The sequence below is a fragment of the Perca flavescens genome, chromosome 15 (assembly GCF_004354835.1).
Source record: "Perca flavescens isolate YP-PL-M2 chromosome 15, PFLA_1.0, whole genome shotgun sequence".
Classification (NCBI taxonomy): domain Eukaryota; kingdom Metazoa; phylum Chordata; class Actinopteri; order Perciformes; family Percidae; genus Perca; species Perca flavescens.
This window is the reverse complement of record NC_041345.1, coordinates 19,685,331-19,706,847: the sequence shown is the minus strand read 5'-3', so window position 1 is coordinate 19,706,847 and position 21,517 is coordinate 19,685,331. Positions and strand designations below refer to the sequence as shown.

The 21,517-nt window shown below is 39.3% G+C and overlaps 2 protein-coding genes across 14 annotated transcripts; both read left to right on the top strand.

The window, feature by feature from the left end:
* Positions 1 to 651: 651 nt before the first annotated feature.
* ubtf (upstream binding transcription factor) lies at positions 652 to 11,327 on the top strand. 13 transcript variants are annotated; one of them, XM_028598810.1, is made up of 21 exons: positions 652 to 1,027; positions 3,397 to 3,454; positions 3,827 to 3,999; positions 4,085 to 4,168; positions 4,271 to 4,426; positions 4,528 to 4,592; positions 4,712 to 4,838; positions 4,919 to 5,029; positions 5,147 to 5,280; positions 5,386 to 5,527; positions 5,618 to 5,659; positions 5,795 to 5,902; positions 6,174 to 6,329; positions 6,458 to 6,604; positions 7,122 to 7,232; positions 7,320 to 7,408; positions 7,501 to 7,690; positions 7,783 to 7,830; positions 7,967 to 8,020; positions 8,108 to 8,230; positions 8,329 to 11,327. In XM_028598810.1, the coding sequence occupies exons 2-21, from the start codon at positions 3,418 to 3,420 to the stop codon at positions 8,437 to 8,439; spliced, it is 2,208 nt and encodes a 735-aa protein (XP_028454611.1). In that variant the 5' UTR covers positions 652 to 1,027; positions 3,397 to 3,417; the 3' UTR covers positions 8,440 to 11,327. The 13 variants fall into 13 exon arrangements, with proteins under 13 accessions (XP_028454611.1, XP_028454606.1, XP_028454613.1 ...); XM_028598805.1 differs by having other exon boundaries at positions 657 to 1,027; positions 3,397 to 3,469; XM_028598812.1 differs by lacking the exon at positions 652 to 1,027 and adding an exon at positions 1,091 to 1,274.
* Positions 11,328 to 12,632: 1,305 nt separating this feature from the next.
* atxn7l3a (ataxin 7 like 3a) lies at positions 12,633 to 19,942 on the top strand (the record flags this gene model as incomplete). Its single annotated transcript, XM_028600225.1, has 14 exons — positions 12,633 to 12,874; positions 14,149 to 14,191; positions 14,342 to 14,441; positions 14,636 to 14,768; positions 14,871 to 15,042; positions 15,141 to 15,238; positions 15,351 to 15,373; positions 15,490 to 15,535; positions 16,093 to 16,130; positions 16,223 to 16,291; positions 16,414 to 16,457; positions 17,038 to 17,109; positions 18,430 to 18,566; positions 19,809 to 19,942. Coding segments are annotated over exons 3-14 (1,017 nt in total), but the record flags the coding sequence as incomplete, so codon positions are not given.
* Between the last annotated feature and the right edge of the window lie 1,575 nt (positions 19,943 to 21,517).

Below are 21,517 nucleotides of genomic sequence, written 5' to 3'. Positions count from 1 at the left end.
GATCACTTATTTCATAAATATTATATCATCAAAAAGTCTTCAACTGTCAAATCAAGACAAACACGGCAGAGCCGAATATGCAATTGGCTGTTGCTTTGATCTGAATGAGCAGCCAGACGTAATAATACAATAAAACAGTAATTATAAATAATAATTCAGTGTGCAATAAAAAAACGCTTTCTGTGTGCAACAACATAATGTGAAAAATTACAAGTAGGCTACAAGTCGTTTTTATACAGTGTATGTTTATTTGAAAACTCAAATAGTCAAATTCTAGATCAGCTTCCATGTTTGTGCATGCTCTTGTGCAATGATGGCAACATTTCCGACAGCAAAAGAACGCAGCACATTTTAACAAGGCCGAGTGCCTGAAAATCATTTGTTTTCCCTGAATCGGACTGACTGGATTGGACGGCCGGAGGTTCCGCCCACAAACACACAAGGTGGAGTTGGAAAGAAACAACATGCCGGGCCAAAATGAAGCTGTCAAACAGCCTCTTGCTATTTGCTAAAAGAGGATTCGAGCAACGTGAAACACATGGAGGCTTGCATTAAATCATTTTAAGATAGTAGCCTATATATCTAAAGTGGAAATCTGACATTATTAAATTAACATTATAAACTTTAAAAATATATATTGTATGTGATATGGTTGCACTAACTAACCACTGGCACAACTTTGTTTTTTCCGAAACTACTGATAAAATATTCGGGTTGCAAACTTCGTTTGGAGATCAGACAGAATGTCTGCCTACGGGAGTAAAAAAAGAATCGCTCGGTCTGGTTCAGAATCAACGGTGCAAGTTCGGAAAAAAATGGATGTCTCCGCGTAGCGAAATGGTTGGTTGGATGGAGAGAGAGGAGCTGCTGTGCGTTGAGTGGAGGGAGACGGCGAGTGAGATGGAGGCGGGGGGGAAGGACCATCTCTGCGGGGACTGGAGCCCAGGACCGACGGCGCAGTGCTGGCTGTCGTTCAACCCTCCCCTTCTTCCTCCACAACGACACCGAAGCTCACGCCGAGAGACAGGTAAGCCAACAAAACAGCCGCTCGGTTTCACGGTCAAAGTGCGTGATAAACAATCCAGAATACGCATCTAAAACTCGCAAAATCTACCTTTTAATGTTTGCTTTTGTTTACTTATAAAGCACCTCGGTCGGTAGCCTCTTTGTAGTAGCGAAATAAACCGACCGCTGTGGCAGGGTACAAACGAGGTCGGCCATAGCCGAATTTCTTGTCTTCTACAGCGGGGGATAAACTGGATGTAAACCCGGAGGTAAACGTGGTATTTACCCTACATTTACACCAAGCGACTGTTGTATGCGTTTGTATGCATTTCCGTCATCGAAACTCTACTATTTGTGCTGCAACCGGGGTATTTGCGTGGGGAAATTAACGGTGGTTTCCGCACCGAGACCTCCATGCGGCTGTTGGCGGAACAACCAGCCGCCTCTCTCGGTTAGCCATCAGGGATCTCGGTTTAATATCTCACCGTGCATAGACTCGCCCTCTCTCTCCCCCTCTCTCTCTCACTGACTAGCCCAGAACCTGCCCCGACGACCGAGCTCGGAGAACCCGCCTTCTTGCTCTCGCTTATACGCTTTTGGATCGAGGGAAAGGATTCTACAACGCCCTGGGTTTAGGTTTAAGCTCCGTATTTCTGTGTTTGCAGTGCGCCATTGGACCTAGTCACGGTAGGTTTCCTTGTAACGTTAGAGCAGAGCTGAAGCATGGCGGACCTGGAGCTGTTGTCGCGCCAGTGAAGCTACTCAGCGTCGGATGTTAATGTTTCTTTTGAGCGTTTACCTCACAATTTAGGTACAGTTTAACCGCGTAATATTGTAGCCGAAACCATTAACAGCTAACGTTAAAATGAACTATGTCGTAAAGTAAGCTCCAGGCTGTAATGTTTGACAGTTAAAATATTTTCTTCCTGCGCCTCCGCAAGTCCTTCCAACCTACCACCATGCGATTTATCTCGGACATGATAATTTGTTAAAAAAAAAGTGTTTTTACAAAACACGGTTCATATTAAATGTTACAACAGAGATTCTGTTTCTATAGTACGGTAGCTAAAAACAGTTTTTTTTATGTTTTTGTTGGTAAGTTAGTCAGGTCTACCCCCAGGAAACAGAAGATTGTCATTACGTTGAATGAGTTTAACGTTTTGTATTAAACGATAAAACATTTTCAAGATATAGCTGTAAATATTAGAGAAAAGTCAAATTTCAGCTTCATTTGGCGTACTAAGTTGCCCTTGGCCATAATGCCTCAGTCAGTTCCCATTTTTTTTAATCATCCATATGTTGTAATTTTCTTGAAACTGAAGAAAATCCGATCTTTAAACGGTTCCAAATGTACGTAAAAATAGCTTTTTAGTTATATAAATGGTGTTATCGATGGTTTTAATGTAGCTAGGTCACACCGTGGACACCACTGTGAGCTGGGGCCATCAAGGACACTATGAACAACGAGCAGCCGCCATCATTGGAGCACAGCTCGGCTACGCCTCACTGAAGAATGCACTGGTTTTTGTACTAAAATCTCAATATTAAACGCCAGAAACCTGAATAAACCGGCCTGTAAATGCTCTTGAAACACATTTATTAGCTGTAATCGAATATTATATTGACTTCCTCGCTTCAGTCTGAGGAAACATTTGAAGAGAAGATTATAGGGTTGCATGGCGGAGCTAGATCCGCATCCATCGGTGATGAGGCGCCTCTACCGAGTGGCGCATTTGGCTGCAGTGCTTCCAAGCACCATTCCCCCTTGTTGGAGACCGAAAGCAGATCCCCTGTCCGTGGTCAGCTGGTCGCCTACAGCTGCCTGTCCGTCCACGTCCATTTGCTTCCTCCTTCCGTGGATCCTCCCCAACCTCCCGTTCGACAGAAAATCCTCCATTACCGAGCGGACCAGGCGAGGAAATGGTCGCTCCTGTATTCACGATACTTTGGTCGCGGACTAAAGGACAGCACCAATACGTTAAATTCCGTCTAGCAAAATTTGCTCGACGGAGATTCCTGTTGTCGTTGCTAGCTGTGCTAGTTGAGCCCTCCGCAGTGTTATTTGAGATTTGAAGCCGTCACAAGCAATAGCCTATGTCTCACCATGTAGCGTAAACGTTTAAGGGGCGGTGTAATGAACATAAACCATTATGTCGAGGCAAATTTAAATTCCACCACTTGAAAACATCAGTTTTACCTTTTTTTATTACAGACAAATCACGTTTATATGAATAATATGTTCATGAAAATAACATTATCATAACATTATTTTAAAAACACAGCTTGTTGTAGGAGCAAAGTATGAACCTATGGGTTGCAGTGTGTTTTCTCTATAAAAGTTGATGTGTTTGATAACTAACGTTAGATGTTTTTGTTTTGTTGCTTTTGTAGATACAAGGCCATACACTCACAATGAATGGAGAAATGGAGGCAACCACCCAAGACCAAGGTGGGATTTTGACAAGTATGGAAATCATTTATTAATTAACAGTAACAACACATCTGCTATTATGAAAACCTTGTATATTAAGCCTATAAAAATACATTGTGTTGATGTACTTTACAGGTTACTGTAGCAATTGTAGTGGTGACGCCCTTTGACAATAAAACCTACCAGAAATGTATGATTTAGTCACTGAAACACCAGTATTACATACCTTAAAGTGAATATAATAAGGTTTTCTTTTCAGAGAAGAATATCTACATCATTTCAGACATACAAAGGGATAGTATAGTTAGTTTTGTAATTTAGCAGGCAGATTTGTAATTTTTGTGTCCTTTTTTCTTTTTTCTTTCCCTTTCTTTTTATTTGTTATCACAGTATGGGCACAGGATGACCTCTTAAATCTCCTGGAGTCCATGAAATTGGCTCTGCCTCAGAAAGACCTGACTAAATACAAAACATCAGAGTCCCACCTCGACTGGCAGAAGGTGGCCTTTAACTCCTTCACAGGAGAGATGTGTAAGCAGAAGTGGCAAGAGGTCTCCAAAGAGGTAAGCCAGTTTAAGTGTTGACTGTTAGAGGCCAAATGTTGTCTGGATTTTATTTAATAGTATTTTTTGTCTTCCTTAACCACAGATTCGTAAATTCCGGACTCTAACAGAACTCATATATGATGCCCAAGACTACATCAAGAACCCTTACAAGGGCAAAAAGATAAAGGTTAGTTAAAACATACATTTTACTCGACTAATGAACAAGTAGCAGTTATGAATACAACTCATAAGAGTTTTTACTTCACAACCCACATCCTCTGATTTACAGAAACATCCAGATTTCCCCAAGAAGCCATTAACTCCATACTTCCGGTTCTTTATGGAAAAGAGGGCCAAATACGCAAAGTTGCACCCTGAGATGAGCAACCTAGACCTAACTAAAATCCTGTCCAAGAAGTACAGGGAGCTACCTGACAAAAAAAAGGTTGGTTAAAAGCATCTGATGAGCAGCTAAAATAAATTTTGATTCTCTTTCTGAACTCATTCACTTCTAACAGAAACCTTGTTTTCATTTCATGGCTACAGAAAAAGTATGTTGAGGACTTCTTACGAGACAAAGAAACATTTGTGCACAGCATGATGAAGTTCAGGTAAGATTACTTATTACCATTATTCATAATTACGTCTTATTAGCACTGTGACTATTAGGTCTGCACCTGCAGCATATTTAAGGTGAGGATAATTGTGCTTAACTGTTGTATAAATGAAGAGAACTACACCCGGACCTTATGGAGAGCATGACCAAGAAAGGTTCAAATGCACCAGAGAAGCCCAAGACACCGCAACAGCTGTGGTACAACCATGAAAAGAAGGCCGTCCTCAAGACACGCCCAGATGTAAGTTAAGGCGTTCGCAACACAACATACAAAATGCATGTATGATGGGACTGATGTTAACTTTCTGTGTTTGACACCAGGCAACCACCAAAGACATTAAGGAGAGTCTTGGCAAACAGTGGACACAGCTGTCTGACAAGAAGAGACTAAAATGGATCGCCAAGTCCCTGGAGCAGCAGAAACTGTATGAGGTAAGCCTACAGTGGTGTGTGGGATTTTGTTGTTTCTATACAAGGGCTGTAGAAATATGAAGAGCAATGATGACATAGTCTTTTTTTTCAGGGTTAACTGTGTTTGCAATATTCTAGGAGACCATGCGGGAGTACATCCAGCAGCACCCAGAGTTAAACATGACCCAAGGGGATATCGTCAAGTCCACACTGACCAAGGCTGAGAGGCACCTGAAAGACAAATCTGACGGCCGACCTGACAAACCACCTCCGTGAGTCACTGCTTCAAATACACTGTTGGCACAGCTGTATGATACTGCTGGAAGGTCACTGACCTGTGAATAAATCATTTGAATATGATGTATGTGTGCTTTCAGAAATGGTTACTCGATGTTCTGTGCCGAGTTGATGTCGAGCATGAAGGATGTACCCAGCACAGAGCGCATGGTTATGTGTAGCCAGCGGTGGAAGCTTCTGAAGCAGAATGAGAAGGACGCCTACCAGAAACGCTGTGAACAGGTGAGTTCCGAATCATGTCAGATAATCAAAAAATAGAAGTAAAACGGAGTACTTGAATTTTATCTAAAAATGTCACATTTGTTTTTTCAGAGGAAGAAGGAGTTTGAAATTGATATGAACAGATTTCTCAGTGTAAGTCTTAATTTTTGGTTTCTACTTCCAACAACATATGTTTTTGTTGCAGCCATCAATGTTCTCCTTTTGTGTGCTATACTTCTTGCTGCAATACCTTCTCATGTGTATTTTCTCTGCTCTATGCATCTGTAGTCTTTGTCAGAGGAGGAGCAAAACCGGGTTTTGTCTGAGGATAAATCAGGTTTTAAGAAGGGTGGAGCGAACAGTCCTGCCGCCAAAAAGAGGGCCTCTAGAGCAAAGGTAAGACCAAGTATACACTCTTCACATTTGCTCAGATTGAACTGTGTTTTTCCGTGTTGGATATATTTTTTTATTTTTGTGTTTACCACATTAATCACTGCAATTTTATTTTATCCATAGAAATTAGACTACAAGTGTAGCACGTTAAGCTCAAGTCCCATTCGCTACATGTTTGATTCTTCATACTATTAAACAGTAAAAGTTCAAAATTGTATCGGTATTCAAAAAGTTACTTGTGTTGTCTGATATTCCCTTTCTCCATAACCTGCAGGTCAATCCAGAGAAACCCAAAAGGCCAATTTCAGCCATGTTCATCTTCTCTGAGGAGAAGCGTCCCAAACTGCAGGCGGAGCGGCCAGATCTTTCTGACAGTGAGCTCACAAGACTCCTGGCCCGCATGTGGAATGAGCTGCCGGATAAGAAGAAGGTAGTGTAACATTATACTGTAAAATGAATGTAAGATCAATAGAGTGGATTCCAAAAAAAAAACATTTTATTTATATAATTATTTATAATTTTCTAAATAAATGTCCTAATGATCTTTTTGTTGTTTAGGAGAAGTATAAACGCCTAGAAACGGTCCTAAAGGCAGAGTCAGAGAAGAAGGAGAAGGAGGATCGTAGTCGTCTGCCAGACCCACCCAAGACTGCACAGGACATCTGGCAGCAGAGTGTCATCGGAGACTACCTGGCCAGATTTAAGGTATGCATCACTCCTAGTCTCAAGAACACAAATGTTACACTATAAACACTAGTTTAAAGGGTGATACTAAACGTAGATGTATTAAAAGAATGTCCTAAAAAAACCGAGGGATATGCTCATGCTTTAAAAGGTTAAACACTTGGAATACATTTAATTTGTGTACAGTGTTTACCTTTTCACCACCAAGTCTCGTTACTCAGCCTCAGACATCAAATCATGGCAGATAACACTAGAATAAAAGTGGAGTAATAATAAGTAACAGAAGTGAAGGTATTGGAACTTTTGAATACATCTATATATTTTCTCTTCTAAATGAAGTTGAAACAGAGTGTCCTGATGTAAATATGTAGAATCTTTCAAAGGTTTAAAGAGCTTAATGGTACACAGGGTTAGGGTTAGAACAGTCACACTATTAGTAATGAACTACATCTGTATAATTTTATAGCTGACTAAGTGCTGGAAATTATACATAAAATAATCTCTACAAGTGTTTTTAATGTGAACTTGTGTTTTGCAGAGTGACCGGCCAAAGGCACAGAAAGCAATGGAAGCAACCTGGAGCACCATGGAGAAAAAAGAGAAAATTATGTGGATCAAAAAGGCAGCAGAAGACCAGAAAAGATACGAGGTTAGTGATAATTCACTGACCATGTCCAGTAGAACTCTGTTTACAGTATCCGTGAGGGCTAACCGTTGACTCCACTCTTCTCAACAGAGAGACCTGTGTGAGATGCGCTCGCCTGCCACTGCCGTTGCCTCAGGGAAGAAGATGAAGTTTGAGGGTGAACCCAAGAAACCTCCATCGTAAGTCTGTCACGTTCCAACTTGTCTGCGTTGCCTGTTCTGTGTATTCCATTGAAACCCTAAAGTTGTGATTTTTCCCTCTGACTGTCTAGAAACGGATATCAGAAGTTCTCTCAGGAGATGCTGTCCAACGGAGAGCTGAATCACCTCCCGATGAAAGAGCGGATGACCGAGATTGGCAGCCGCTGGCAGAGGTTAACGCTGAAGGAGAAGGACCGCTACAAGAAGATTGCAGAGGAGAAGCAGAGACAGTACAAAGTCCAACTGGAACAGTGGCTTGCTGTAAGAAGTGGTTGTTTGAGGAGGAGGACATTTTGTCAATGCGAATGTTGGACACTTGACTTATCTAACATGCATTTTTAATTCTTCCACAGAGCCTGTCTTCACAAGAGAGAAACACTTACAAAGAATATAATTCACAAGTAAGTCAGTTATTTCACGTCACGCTAAGCACTGTGCTGTCACAAACTGGATTAGAAATTGTATTGTAGCTCTGTAATGTTTTAAGCTTTCTGAAGTTGGCATGTTTTAAAACTGTTTACCTACTTGACGTTTCAGAAAAGGAGAACTCCAGCCAAACCAGGAGGCCCCAAGGCAAAGGTCAAGAAATCCGTAAGTGCAGACTCTCATTCTTTTTCTTGTCTCATAAATCAGCTGTATTGATCTAATGAATGATGATGAAAATCTCTCATCCCACAGGACACGGAGGAGGAGGAGGACGAGGACGACGATGATGATGATGATCGTGAGAAGGCTTCCTCTGAGGCAGACTCATCCAGTGAGGATGATGACGACGACGACGATGACGACGACGATGATGATGTGAGTAGTACGCAGAGATAAGAAGAAAAGAAATGCAAGTTGACTGTGCTAAATATATATTTATATTTAAAAACAAAATATGTATTGTTTGCTTGAAGAAGGACGAGGATGATGACGATGACGACGAGGCGGAAGACAAGGAGAACAAGTCGGAGGACAGCAGCAGCGAATCAAATTCAGAGGGGTCGTCGGACTCTGATTCGGACTGAAACTGGCCGCCTTCTACGTGAGACAAACTGAGCAGCGCTGAGCTGAGCCAAGAGTCGAGGGAGCTCTGCCACTGTGCCAACCCCACTCTCCTCCTCCCACCACCGGAGGGAGTCCCTGCATCGCCTCATCCACTTCACACTCGTCCACTTTATGTCGCTGCATTGGTGATCTCCTCCTGGAGGGACCCTGCCCTTATGTCCAAAATCTGTTTCATTCCCTCCCCGGTTTAATGATCATCTCACAACACGGGCCGCTGACGTTATGCCAAAAACGGCATCCCGCTGGTTTGGTGATGTCATGAACTTCTGCCGCCAGTTTCAGTCCTGACTTGCAGGTTCAATGGTTTAAGGTTAGAGTTTTAATGTTGATGGTAATTCATAACCTTCCAGTGTTTATTTTATGACTCTGGTAATTAGTTGAAGACAGTCGGCATGAGTTGTGAACGGGCTTCATAGAGCCAAAGAACAGTATGGTGGATCACTTTAGGGAGCGAGAGGGGAAAGGGGGGGTGTGCAGGGTACTGGAAAATTGCACTCTTCAGAATGTTTCCTTTTTTAAATATTATTTTTCCCAGAGCATTGTCACATTGTTCTGTACTCTCAATTTATGATGTAGATTTTATCATTTGGTTCTTAAAGAGTTGGTATTTTTTTCAGGAAAAAAATCAAGCCATTTTGAATGTCTTTTTGTTGCTGGAAAATTTCAGTTGTTACTTACCCATGTTCTCATTTAAAAGATAACAGTGCCTATATAAAGTATTCACCCCCACTTGGACTTTTTCATGTTTATTGTTTTAAGACGTTAAACCAAAGTGGATGCTCATTAACATAAAATTAGAGCTTGTACTGCAACATTTAGGGGGAATTTACTTTAATGCTTTCTAATTGAGAGGAAACCTGCCCACAACCAGTTGTGATGTCTGGTTTGTTTGAAGTGTAGCAGACATTTTAACACAAAAACTGAAACGGACACAAGCTCAGCAAATGTTCCTGTTATTTTCCAAGTAAATATAAATATCTACAGTATCTAAATTTAAGTGCAAGTTTAAAAAACGTACAACAATTGAGTCCATCAGGCACATGTGGACACTGCATTTCCCCGTTTCTTTTCGCGGAACCGCCCGTTTATAGTGGCTGTTTTCAAGATCTGCCACAAATTCTCTATTGGATTTAACCTCACTAATGCGCTTCTTGCACCAACACAGCCTGCTCTAAGCAGATTTACAGCTGTGCCATATTAACTTTTTTTTTTTTTTTTTTTTTTTTTTTTTAAAAGATTGACCTTACTGTAGTCTGCAGACTATTCTGTGCCTTGAAAATATGCTTGTATAATTCCCCTTGAATGGTAGCTTTTTTCAATTTATTTGGCATGTTTCTTTATCTTCACAATGTAGTTTTTAATACAAAAGAAGTTGTTGGTGCCTCCAGATACAGCTGTATTTACTGGTCACGCTTTTCATTTAGCGTGATATCTCCATTCAACTTATAAAGAAACTGTCCGCACCAGTCAATGCTCATGCAGTAAATTTTTTTTGATTTGAGTGTTAATAAAGCCTGATTGTATCCACTGTGCTTCAGAGATGTAAAACAAAAAAAAGGTTTAAGAAAGGTGAATATTTTATAGGTACTTTATGATCCATTGCCATGTGTCTGTCATTGAAAGGTGTCATTTATCAAAGTTAACTGACATGTCTCGTACACATTAATCCATCAGCCTGATATAGTTCCGTTTGACTCAGTTAATTCTGGCCTGACAGTAATACAAAGTGTTTATTTGAAGGGATACTTGTTTTCCACATGTAGAGCTCATTCAGATTCTGTGTTTTTAAAGAATATGTCATACAGTTGGTGTATGTTTCTTTTCTGAACCGTTGTTTTATGTTTACGGTTTATTTGAATTGTTAATTGTGAGCAGTTGTGTTCTGGATTCTTTTTTTTTTTGGATGTCAAACTGAATGGTCAAGTTTTTTTGTTTTGAATTTTTAATTGGTATTTTGACTGTAATCCATATGGGTTTTAGTCTGATGCTTAATCCCAAAAAAGTGTGCACTTATTGTAAATCTGTCCCTCTGTGTGAGTTTGTGTGCATGCATGCACAGAACTGTGTATATATGAGGGTGTGAGTGTGTGTTTCTTTGCTTTAATGTGTGCCGTTTTTACTGTTTTGTTGCATACCGTGACGTGACTGCAGCAGGCTGGTTTGTGCCTGTGTGGGGACGTCATACCAACGAATGTAGATATTGTTAAATCTTTACATTTCTTTCTTTAGTACTTTTTCTGCTCGACACTGTTGTGTCACTGGTTACCTGAAAACAGACTAATGACAAGACTTCCATGACTGTCATTTTGGGTCCACAGACGGATGGGTACATGGCAAATATTAACAACCTGTTAGAAATTAACTGGTTTTGACCATTTGGAATCTCATTACTGTCTGAAACTAAAACCAGCATGGACTATTTAAATGATTTGGGGAGGGAACAAGAAAAGTGATTGCTGATATTGGTATATGGGAGTTTGTAAAAGGGATTTGGGGAACTGAGTTGCCAGAGGAATTGGGGTTAAAAACTTGTAATTTTTCCTGTAAATACTGTTTTTGTATCGAGTGCTTATTGTTTTATTAGTGCTTTAATTTGGCAAACCCTCATCTGTGATTTCTGAGGCTAGTGAGTTTTTCACTCACGGGGGAGAGACTTTGATTTAATTCACCTGTTTTAGTTGTCTCTTCTCTCCCTTATGTTGGTTTATAGAGATATCTAAGACAGCAAAGCTTTACAAGTTTGTACTGCTGGTCATTTGACAAAATTTGATGTTTTCTATAGCTGAGGGTGTTCTTATGTCCTTGTAGTTCCAGTATTTGGGCAAATAAAAATGATCTTTAACAGTTAGAGTGTGTTCTGTATTGGCCCTACACAAGCAGACAAGACGTGGATCAGAACAGTGATGTGTAGGAAGAAATACACTGTTGACACCCCTGCAGGTGTACGTTTGGTCTGGGGCTGTTCCAACGAAGGAGAATTGTAATACATCATACAATTATATTTTACACAGTATGCTTCGGAGCTGCAACTATTAGTTGATCAAAAGAAAAAGGATTCTGGAACAATTTTTGAAAAGATAATTATTTAAGTCATTTATCAAGCACAAATAACCAAAATTCACTAGTTCCAGCTTCTAAAATGTTACAATTTCTGGCTATGCTCTGTGTTAAATCATTAAAAACTGGACTGTCAATTGGACAAAACAATTTGAATCGCTTGACTTTTGCTAAGGATAGTCATAATGGGCATTTTTGACTATTTTGGGGTATTTTATAGGTTAAATGTAAATTAATTGAGAAGATAATCAACAGATTAATCCATAATAAATATAATCATTTGCCACGGACCTAATGTGCTTCCAGCAGTTTGTATGGCCACATTAACCTTCTAGGAGGCCTAAATATGAGCTACTGGCCCCAGGTTGGGAAACATATAATTAAGTAATATGCAACTATAGGCACTAAACTAAAAATAATGAAGGATTTAAAACTAAACAAAAATTTAACAAAAACACCAAGACCAGATCAGAAAATAAAGCAGGACTTTTATTGTGTTGCAAACTCCCAATTTTCAAAAATCAAGCATGAGCCAGTTGATACAGGGGCTGCTGGTTCTGCGGTGTCCACATATTTTTGGCCATAAAGTGCATATTGTTGTTACAGATGACCTCATTCAACCGCTCAGGCACAACTATGTGATCACAGAAAACGAGCAAAAATATCATGTTCATTTATTAATGTCTTAAGTAGATGAACCTGCGTCCCGGAAAAATGCTGTTTGTACCTTCAAAATAAAATCATCCATAGGGCCTTAGCTGCGTCACACAAGACGGAATAGTTACCTCCACCAGCTGTAACATTAAAATACTAATTGTGCGTTAATGCTTTAGTAACACTATTCCTAAAGCGTTACCCATTATTCAAATATGATATTATAACAGTACATTTTGCTGAAATATTTTCTGCTTAAGTCAAATTATACTTTTTATTATTATATTTTTACTTGTAACAGGGTATTTTTTACATAGTGATATTGCTACTTTTATCAACGTAAAATAAAATGAGTAATTTGACAGCTCTCATCCTCGGAAGCAAGGCTTTTATTGTTAAGGTTAAACCCGGAAGTCAGTAGTTCTATTTTTTTTATGTTCGGTCGGTTCGGTCCTTCTCTGTTGGCCTGCTCTGTGTCCAGCGGGCTGGGAGCGTTCATTTAACCGACACCTGCGACAACAAACAATCTAAACGAGGTGTTTTGTTTCACCGGCGATAAAAGGATGGATGTAGCTGGGGACCAGGCTTGTTATTAACATATTTTGTTATGATGACTGACACGGTAATGTTGCTGCCTCCCTCAGAGAAACTGCCAGTTTCAGGCTGAGTTTTCGGCATGACAGGGTAACATAACGTCACTACATTGTATCCGAGTATTTCACATAAATATGCCACAAACGCGTCTCCTTCTCCTAACTAGCTAGCTAATAGAATAGCAAGGCTAGCTAGCAAACGATAACACTAAAAAGTCATGTTAGTTGACGTTCAGCAGTGTTCACGTTAGTTTGCATACAACTGCCATTACCTGCGTTTGTTTGGCCTTTTCCCCTACTAACGTTAGCTAGAGTTGGCGTGGTTGTTCAGATGGGTGTTTTATGTTTAAATGTAGTCATTAAGTGTCTCGCAGTGTCTGTAAATAAAGACGCATCTTGCCTTGATTAGGGATAGGGAGATGTAACGTTAATGTTAGAGTCCAGTTGCACTATATTAATTAAAAAATATACTTATTACTGTAAGCTGTATCTAATTAAATGTCAATCATGATATTGCTGTAACTGTAACTATATGTCTAGACTTAGGATGCGTGATCTGAAATTGTAGTTACTTATTGTTATGGGATGGATGTTTCCTCCAATGTTTAATAATTTAAGACGTAGCTATATAGCTTAACTTAACGCCCAACATCTGACACGTGTCAGATAATATTTAATTATATTATTATTATTATTATTATTATTATTATTATTATTATTTATATTATAGAATAATTTAAGACGTAGCGATATAGCTTAACTTAACGCCCAACATCTGACACGTGTCAGATAATATTTAATTATATTATTATTATTATTATTTATATTATAGAATAATTTAAGACATCCATATAGCTTAACTTAACGCCCAACATCTGACACGTGTCAGATAATATTTAATTATATTATTATTATTATTATTATTTATATTATAGAATAATTTAAGACGTAGCTATATAGCTTAACTTAACACCCAACATCTGACACGTGTACAGCTAGTATTATAGAGTAGTATAGTTTATACCATACGCTACACTATGTTTGATACTCTTTATATTGCATCTCATATCCCATACATATTATACAGTGCTATGTTATTCTATATTGTAATATGTGATACTGTTTTATTACATTATATACTATACAGACAAACACTAAGTATCATTATATCATATATATTAGTCTGATGTACACTGGGTACATATACTAGACTTCCTGACTTTGCTGCTATTAACTTTACTACTATAATGTTGTCATAAATTACTCTTGTATAGTTTCAACTTACTTTCTGTTTTCATCTGTCCTTATTTCTTCAATAACGGCTTATCTTATCCATGAATTTATATATTTTCTTCACTTCAACAGAATGAATATATATATGCAACAAGTGTCCATAACTCTTTTAAAAGTAAGTATTTTTAATTATCAGTTTGATTCATAAACCTAGCTCTTGATGACAGATTACATTTGTCTCTCTCTTTAATCTGTTACCCGTTGACCATGGCTATCACCATCTAATGATTGTGAATTGTTTTGTTTTTTTGTTCAAAATCCTCAGGTCAACATCTCATTACCTTGCTATCAAGATTTCCCATACAGATTTTCAAATGAAAATGGAGGATATGCCCCTGTCAGGCCCAGACAACACCAGGCTGGAGGTGAGTGAAAATATATATTTATTTATTTATATATATATATATATATATATATATATATTTATTTATTTATTTATTTATTTATTTATTTGTAATAAATGTAATTTTTAACTGTCACCTGCAGACCAGTGGTATGTCTTTCATCTGTTTCTTCGTGGCATCCAGTTTGAATTTGTTTTAACATGATCTTATTATAGGCCTTGGTCCATGACATCTACTCTGAGCTGGTGGAAGATGCCTGTTTGGGCCTGTGTTTCGAGGTTCACCGTGCTGTGAAACAGGGCTATTTTTTCTTGGATGAAACGGACCAAGAGAGCATGAAGGAGTTTGGTTGGTGCCATGGCTTCCAGTTTTGTTTTTGGTCTATTTGTCTTCTCATTTTCTTTGGTGTGTTTCTTTATAGCATATGTGCCTTTTTAATCCCTCTCCCAGAAATAGTGGATCAGCCAGGTGTTGACATATTTGGCCAGGTGTACAATCAGTGGAAAAACAAAGAGTGTGAATGCCCGAACTGCAAAAGATTGATAGCAGCTTCTCGCTTCGCCCCGCACTTGGAGAAATGTCTCGGCATGGGACGCAACAGCAGTCGCATCGCCAACCGCAGGTCTGTCAGTAAAGGACTGATTGTTGTAGTGATCCGAAATGGGTTTGAACATCTGATCAGATTGTTTGATGGTTGTTGGGGGTTTTACCTTTTAACAGACTAGCCAGCAACAATAACATGAGCAAATCAGAGAGTGATCAGGAAGATAATGATGACCTCAATGATAACGACTGGTCGTACGGTGCAGAAAAAAAAGGTGAGCATTTAAAAATAGTTCACCCTTCATTTTTACTGTGCTGAGTGAATAATTAAGTAAAACTTCAGATTGCTTTCACATAACAAACAAACTTCTTATTTCCATGTCACAGCCAAAAAGAGAAAGTCAGATAAGGTATTTTTTTGCATTTGTTTCCTCTTTTGCAGACTACATTAGAGTCAATTGTATGAATAATATGTTTTAATATGTATAATGAGTTTAATCTAATCTGAGTGGTTTTCTTTTTGCAGAATCAAAATTCCCCAAGAAGACCCAAATCTCTAAAACACAAAAATGGTGAGTCTATCAGGTGTCTATCTTTTTGTGTATTGGTGACGTTTTTGTCCATGCCATTCCTTTCTAAGGTGGTGTAAATGTTTGAAAGGATTCTGGGCTGGACCCAGTCCTCTCAATGTCAGCACAATGCAATAATTGGGTGAATATACAAACACTTTAGTTTAGCAAACATTCAGCCGACCTTTGGGATTTGTATGCGAATCATGGTGCATAGCAAAGTAACGATGTGCAATAATATATTGAACAATTTATTTGATTATTGTTGGCATTTGTGTAGTATAATAGTCTATAATAGTTTGACATTAACCTGCAAAACCGAAGTGTAAAAACAAAAAAATTGTGGTTCAATGGATCAAGCACTTGCAGGAGGTTTTCTATTTACAAGGGAGGAGCAAATAATATCTGATTAGCTGCAAGCTAGTTTTCAAGTTTATAAGTTGATGTGGTTGGAAAGCCTCTTTATTATGACTTAATGTCCAATTTTGATGATGTTTTAATAGTTTTATTGGTGCATGTGGTAAAAATAAAGAGGATAAACAGTTGTGTCCCCCCACCAGGTGAGCTTGGGAGCAGCGTCAGTTCAGAGCCTTACAAGGTGACAAATCCTCCTTTGTTCCTTTGTTTCATCTTGTATGGAATGTCTGTTCAAAGTATTAATACCGGTTCTTGGTCTGTATTTCGTTTCAGTACAACTATAACACTGGCATCAGTTATGAAACTTTAGGCCCCGATGAAGTCCGATCCCTTTTAACATCGGTGCGTAGCCTGCATGAATGCACCCAAGCTTAGTGCTCTTTTACGGTCTCATTTCTCTGGATAAACTGTCATTTTTGCTGCTCTGTTGTTTTTAATTAAACATGTTGTGTTTGGTTCTACAGCAATGTGGGGTGATCTCTGAGCACACCAAGAAGATGTGTACCAGGTAATTACTGTATAATCCACCGGCACTTGCTACACAATACAGCTAGCGATGAGACCTTCTTTAAACTGAACAGCTTTTGTGGTCCTGATATCTGGAATACTGCAGGGTAGTTTCAGGTACCGTGACACCCGGCCTTATGTTGGTGTTGCCATGTTATTTAATCCAAATGCTGAGGTCAGTGTCTTTATGTCCTTTCGGTGAAACTTTGTCATGAAAACTAAATGACTTCATCCATGTATTTATGAAAACATGTATGTTTGGACTAACTTGGGGACACAAGTGGCAACTCCTTGCATTTCATTGTTTAAAGTTTTTCTCGACCAGTGATTGACTTCAAAGAGCTAGATTTGAGATATTTTTAATTAGACCATGGAGGACCCTGTCAGTGACCAACGTCTACAGTAACATTTCATAACGTTTAACACCGCATTGCTGCTCTTCCCTAGCTGATTGGTCACTGATTGTGTCTGCAGCAGTCCGTCCATCCCACCTCCCTCCCCTGTGGCTGTGTGTATGCAGGCAGGGTGATGCGAGAAGTGAATGTGTCAGGGGTGTATAATGCCACCTTGTGTCCCGCCAGGTCTCATCGATGTCCCCAGCACACGGACGAACAGAGGAGGGCCGTCAGGCTGTTCCTTCTGGGGCCGTCCGCGTGAGTGTTCCACCACCCCCCCCACCCTCTGTGTACTTAACAAAATTAATATTGCAATTGCATGACTGTTGTGACCCTTTTATGGTGCAGGTGTTTGCTGATTGATATAGTGCTGCTGGTCAATGTAGTAAATACTAATTTTCACACCGAAAAAAATCTATTCACATTAGTATCACGATTCAAGCTCTACCGATTCAAAATCGATTCACAGCATTCCAAAAATCGATTAATATATATATATTTTTTTTAATTTACATTTTTTTTTTTTTTTTTGTATGTCTACGCAATCACATGGGAAAAGTAACCACATTTACATACTGTGAATTGTTTTTTAAATCGAGAATCATTTTTGAATCGAAAATCGATTTTGAATCATGACATCTTCTGAAGACTGCACCCCTAATATATATCATATTTCAAGCTTTTTAAAATCTTGATTGGTATATTCTTTCATCATTTCATACTAACACATGTTTGAAATGTTGGTTAAATTACATTAACAAGACTCTGGTTTATCACAAAAATAAAACGTGTGTACTGACGTTGATGTCTTGCTGTGTAGTTGTAACATGTTTAGCAGTTCAGACTTTGTTTCTACTGAAGTCAAACATGCTGATATTCACCATTAGGAACCCGGTGGTCCAATAACAAAAAGAAAATCAAAGGTGATGATATTATAGACCGCTTCATCAAAGTCTCTGTATATATGATACAAGTGAACAACATGTATGTACACAGCATCCCAAATTTTTTTCACAAAAACAGTTCAGCCAGACAACAATAAATATCTACGTTAATAATTATTAATTAATTAAGCAATTGGTAAGAGGGCAAAAGACAAAAAAGGCATAAAAAGATAACAATAACTAAATAGACAGATAAAGAGAAAAAATAGTTAATTAAAGAGTTTAATAAAGTTATATTAGTTAAATAATAAACCAAATGAATGTAATGCACAGCCTCTGAATCCTTCTCCCAGAGAGGGAGCGTATCATATTGGCCTGAGAACCACTCAGGTGAACATCCCTTGGGGGGTTACATCCCTTTTATATATTTTTTGAGAAAGTGTCAATAATGTTAAGATGGTGATTAAAAATGCAAGTAGGTGAGGAGCTTTTGTTGAAACATGGCAAGTAGGTGTTTGGTGCTTTAAGCTAGCCTGATGATTGATGAGTCACTGATACAGATCATTGGCTCTACGCTGTAGCGACTGCATTTAGTTTAGCAATGATATTACAAATATATAGACCTTTTTAATCACCGAGTTTTGTCCTCACCAGTCTAACCAGTCAGTATCTCTGTCTGGGTTCCATGTAACAGGCCAACGCTGCCTGATGCAGACGCTGTGGTGGAGAGCGACAGCTTTGACATTCCAGATGGACCGACCCTGATGAGCCGCCTGCAGTGGGAAGACTCCCCTGATATTTCACCCAGTGACTCGGCCTCATCTAAAGCCAGTAAGGAAGTAACGAGCATTACACTGAAAGTATTTGTTTTGATAAAACGTACAGACCGTTGATACACCCTTCTCAGGATTGGCTTACACTTTCTGTCCCTCCAGTAAAAAGTAATCTTGAAAAGACAGCTTTTAGATATGTTGCCCCATTTCTCTGGAATCATTTACAGAGTAATCTAAAATTGGATGCACTAATACCAGTGGGTCGATTCAAATTTTTGAATAGAGACCTCATTCACTTTACTGTGACTGTTTTACATAGTACAGTCATAGAAAATGTTGATGGAAACGGCAAAATGTGGAAAAACGTCCTCAAATTCTCAAAAAAGTTTTAACACGTGGCCGAGGTTAGCTCAGTTGGCAGAGCGGGCGCACATATGTAGAGGTTTATTCCTCAACGCAGAATGTCCTATCCAAAAAAACAACAACAGCTTTGCCGAATAAGTTGTGACGTAGCGAAAATGTATCTGACACGACTATAGTCCCGGTATCCATCCGATGGGGGAAGGATCGGGAAATGGGTCCCATCCAGCGCGCCGTACACTTGTGGTACAAGGTGCGTAGTGGAGTTGCGGTGTGCTATTGCCTGTGCCTCAGCCATGTCGGGTAAATTGACAAATTGGTTCAGCAGCTTGAATCTTATATGGCCCTGCGTCTACACAGCGGTGAACGGTTGTCTCGCTGACACCAAATGTCTCTGCCACAACCCTGGATTCTGCACAGGTGGCCAACTTGTACAAGGCTACCTCTCTCCATTTAGCCAAAGAACTTAGCTTCTGAACTCTTTGATTAACAAGCCGGTTTGCTATCTACAACCATGCACAACGTCAACTTGTGACAAAACTACGCTTTGCGTAGTCTGGTTTATTCGCTCTAAACCAGTTGATGAAAACACTTCTGATTTGCATTTTCTTCTTCTTTTTCGCAACATTTTAAAAGTTTGCTTAAAATTCGCTTGACAATTGGATGGAAACATGACTGTCATTTTAAAATGCACTTTTTTTTATAAATGGGTTTTTAAATGTTTTCATTTTTAACTTATTTGTATGAAAGACTTTTATAATTTTTTTTTCCAATTATGCCTGCATACTGCTGTCTTTCTTATTTTCATTTGATTGTATTTTTGTTTGATTTTTCATTTTGTACTCCAGTCTCACTTGATGATGTAAATGAGATCTTGATCTCAATGTGTTTTCCTGATTAAGTAAAGTCTATATAGATACATTTTCTGTCCTTCTCACAGGCACCAACCATTCAGATTCTAGGAGGCCCAAGAAAAAGAAGAGGACTTCTCTCGGTTTGAACAGTGGAGTAGTAGGAGGAGGAGGAGTAGTAGTAGTAGGAGTAGGAGGAGTAGGAGGAGTAGGAGGAGTAGGAGGAGGAGGAGGAGGAGTAGGAGGAGTAGGAGGAGGAGGAGGAGGAGGAGGAGGAGGAGGAGGAGGGGAGGAGGGGGAAGCCTGACTGGAGGAGGCGGCAGCAGCAGCAGCAGCTCTCAGAGTAATATCAGCTTTTCGACCAAAAAAAAGAGGCCCAAACTCTCAGCACCTTCTATTTCCAGTATCTATGATGACCTAAACTAGCATAAGCCCTGTCTGTCAGAGAAGCTCTCCGTTCATACCTACATTTACAGGCCTGAACAGGATGGGATAAAACTTTAATTCAATTTAATGAACATTTCTCCTTCTGTGCTTAGGGGTCAAAACGTCCAATCAGAGTATCTGCAGGGACCTATTGGGAAAATTCCACCTTAAAACAGACTTTACCTAGCCTCACCTAGTTTTAAATGAATAGGAAGTCTCCAGCTGTGAATCAGAAAGCGTGCCTATATGCCGATAAAGTCACCATATATGGTGTCACAGTGTCCAGGCAGGTATTTCAATTTGCCCTGTTGCACTATATGTCCACACTGTATGTGGACACATGGACAGTACACCCATATGCAATTGTTGAACATGTCATTCCAAAACCACAGGGTTTCCATCAGATATTGGAACCTGGCACAAGAGCATAAGGGAGATCGGCCACTGATGTTGAGTGATCAGGTCTGGCTCACAGTCTGAACTCCAGTTTATCCAAAAAAGGTGTTGGATGGGGTTGAGGTCAGGGCTCTGTGAAGGCCAGTCAAGTTTTTCTGAAGCCTAACTGGGAAATCCATGTTTTTATAGATCTGGCTTTGTGCACGGGGAAAGCACCGTATTGAAAAAGGAAAGGGTCTTCCATAAACTGTTGTTGGAAGCACGCTATTAGATAAAATCTCATAGCATGCTGTAGCATTAGATATTCCTTCATTTGAACTAAATGGCCACAGGGGTGTCCACATACATTTGGCTGTAAAGTGAAAACAGATCTTGAAATTGTCTGTAACAGTCCCCATCACCACATTATGTGTCTTCCAGCAAAAGGTACTGTACTGGCTTGTACAATATGATAGGAATATCATTCATTTTATTTTATGGTCGAAAGAGAACTATACAATATCACTTTTAAACTCCTAAAAACTCCATAAATGGCATTTTAACTGCAGGCATTTTGACATGACATAGCAGGAAAACCACAGGTGTAATAAATAATTTGTATTATATTTATAAGGGGCTGCACTCCATTTAGCGTTCCTAATTTCAGGGTCCTGCCACCATGCACGCTTGCTCACCGACAGGGTTTACTGATGCACTTAAATGGAACATGGAGCCATTGTTAACAGAATGAAATGCACCTTTGCTTTTCCTGCTTTGACAAGTCAACATGTCTGCTAGAAAAAAGGCCCATTGGGAATAATTTGGCCACCCTTTTGTGGAACTTTGTACAAAATGTTCTTTTACATCTGAATTCCTGATGGCCTGTTTTTCTTGAACAACGTATTTAAGTTATTGGAAGACTTTTTGTTGGCCCTTAACCTTTTCCACAAAGCATGAAAAGTCTTACATTTTGCTTTCTGAAACCTTCAGGTGCTCA

Bases quoted from the DNA above. Each gene is read 5' to 3' on its own strand.
- ubtf (XM_028598799.1), top strand. The intron at 6,330-6,457 runs GTAGTGTAACAT...TTTGTTGTTTAG, and splicing joins AGCTGCCGGATAAGAAGAAG to GAGAAGTATAAACGCCTAGA. The intron at 7,691-7,782 runs GTAAGAAGTGGT...ATTCTTCCACAG, and splicing joins AACTGGAACAGTGGCTTGCT to AGCCTGTCTTCACAAGAGAG.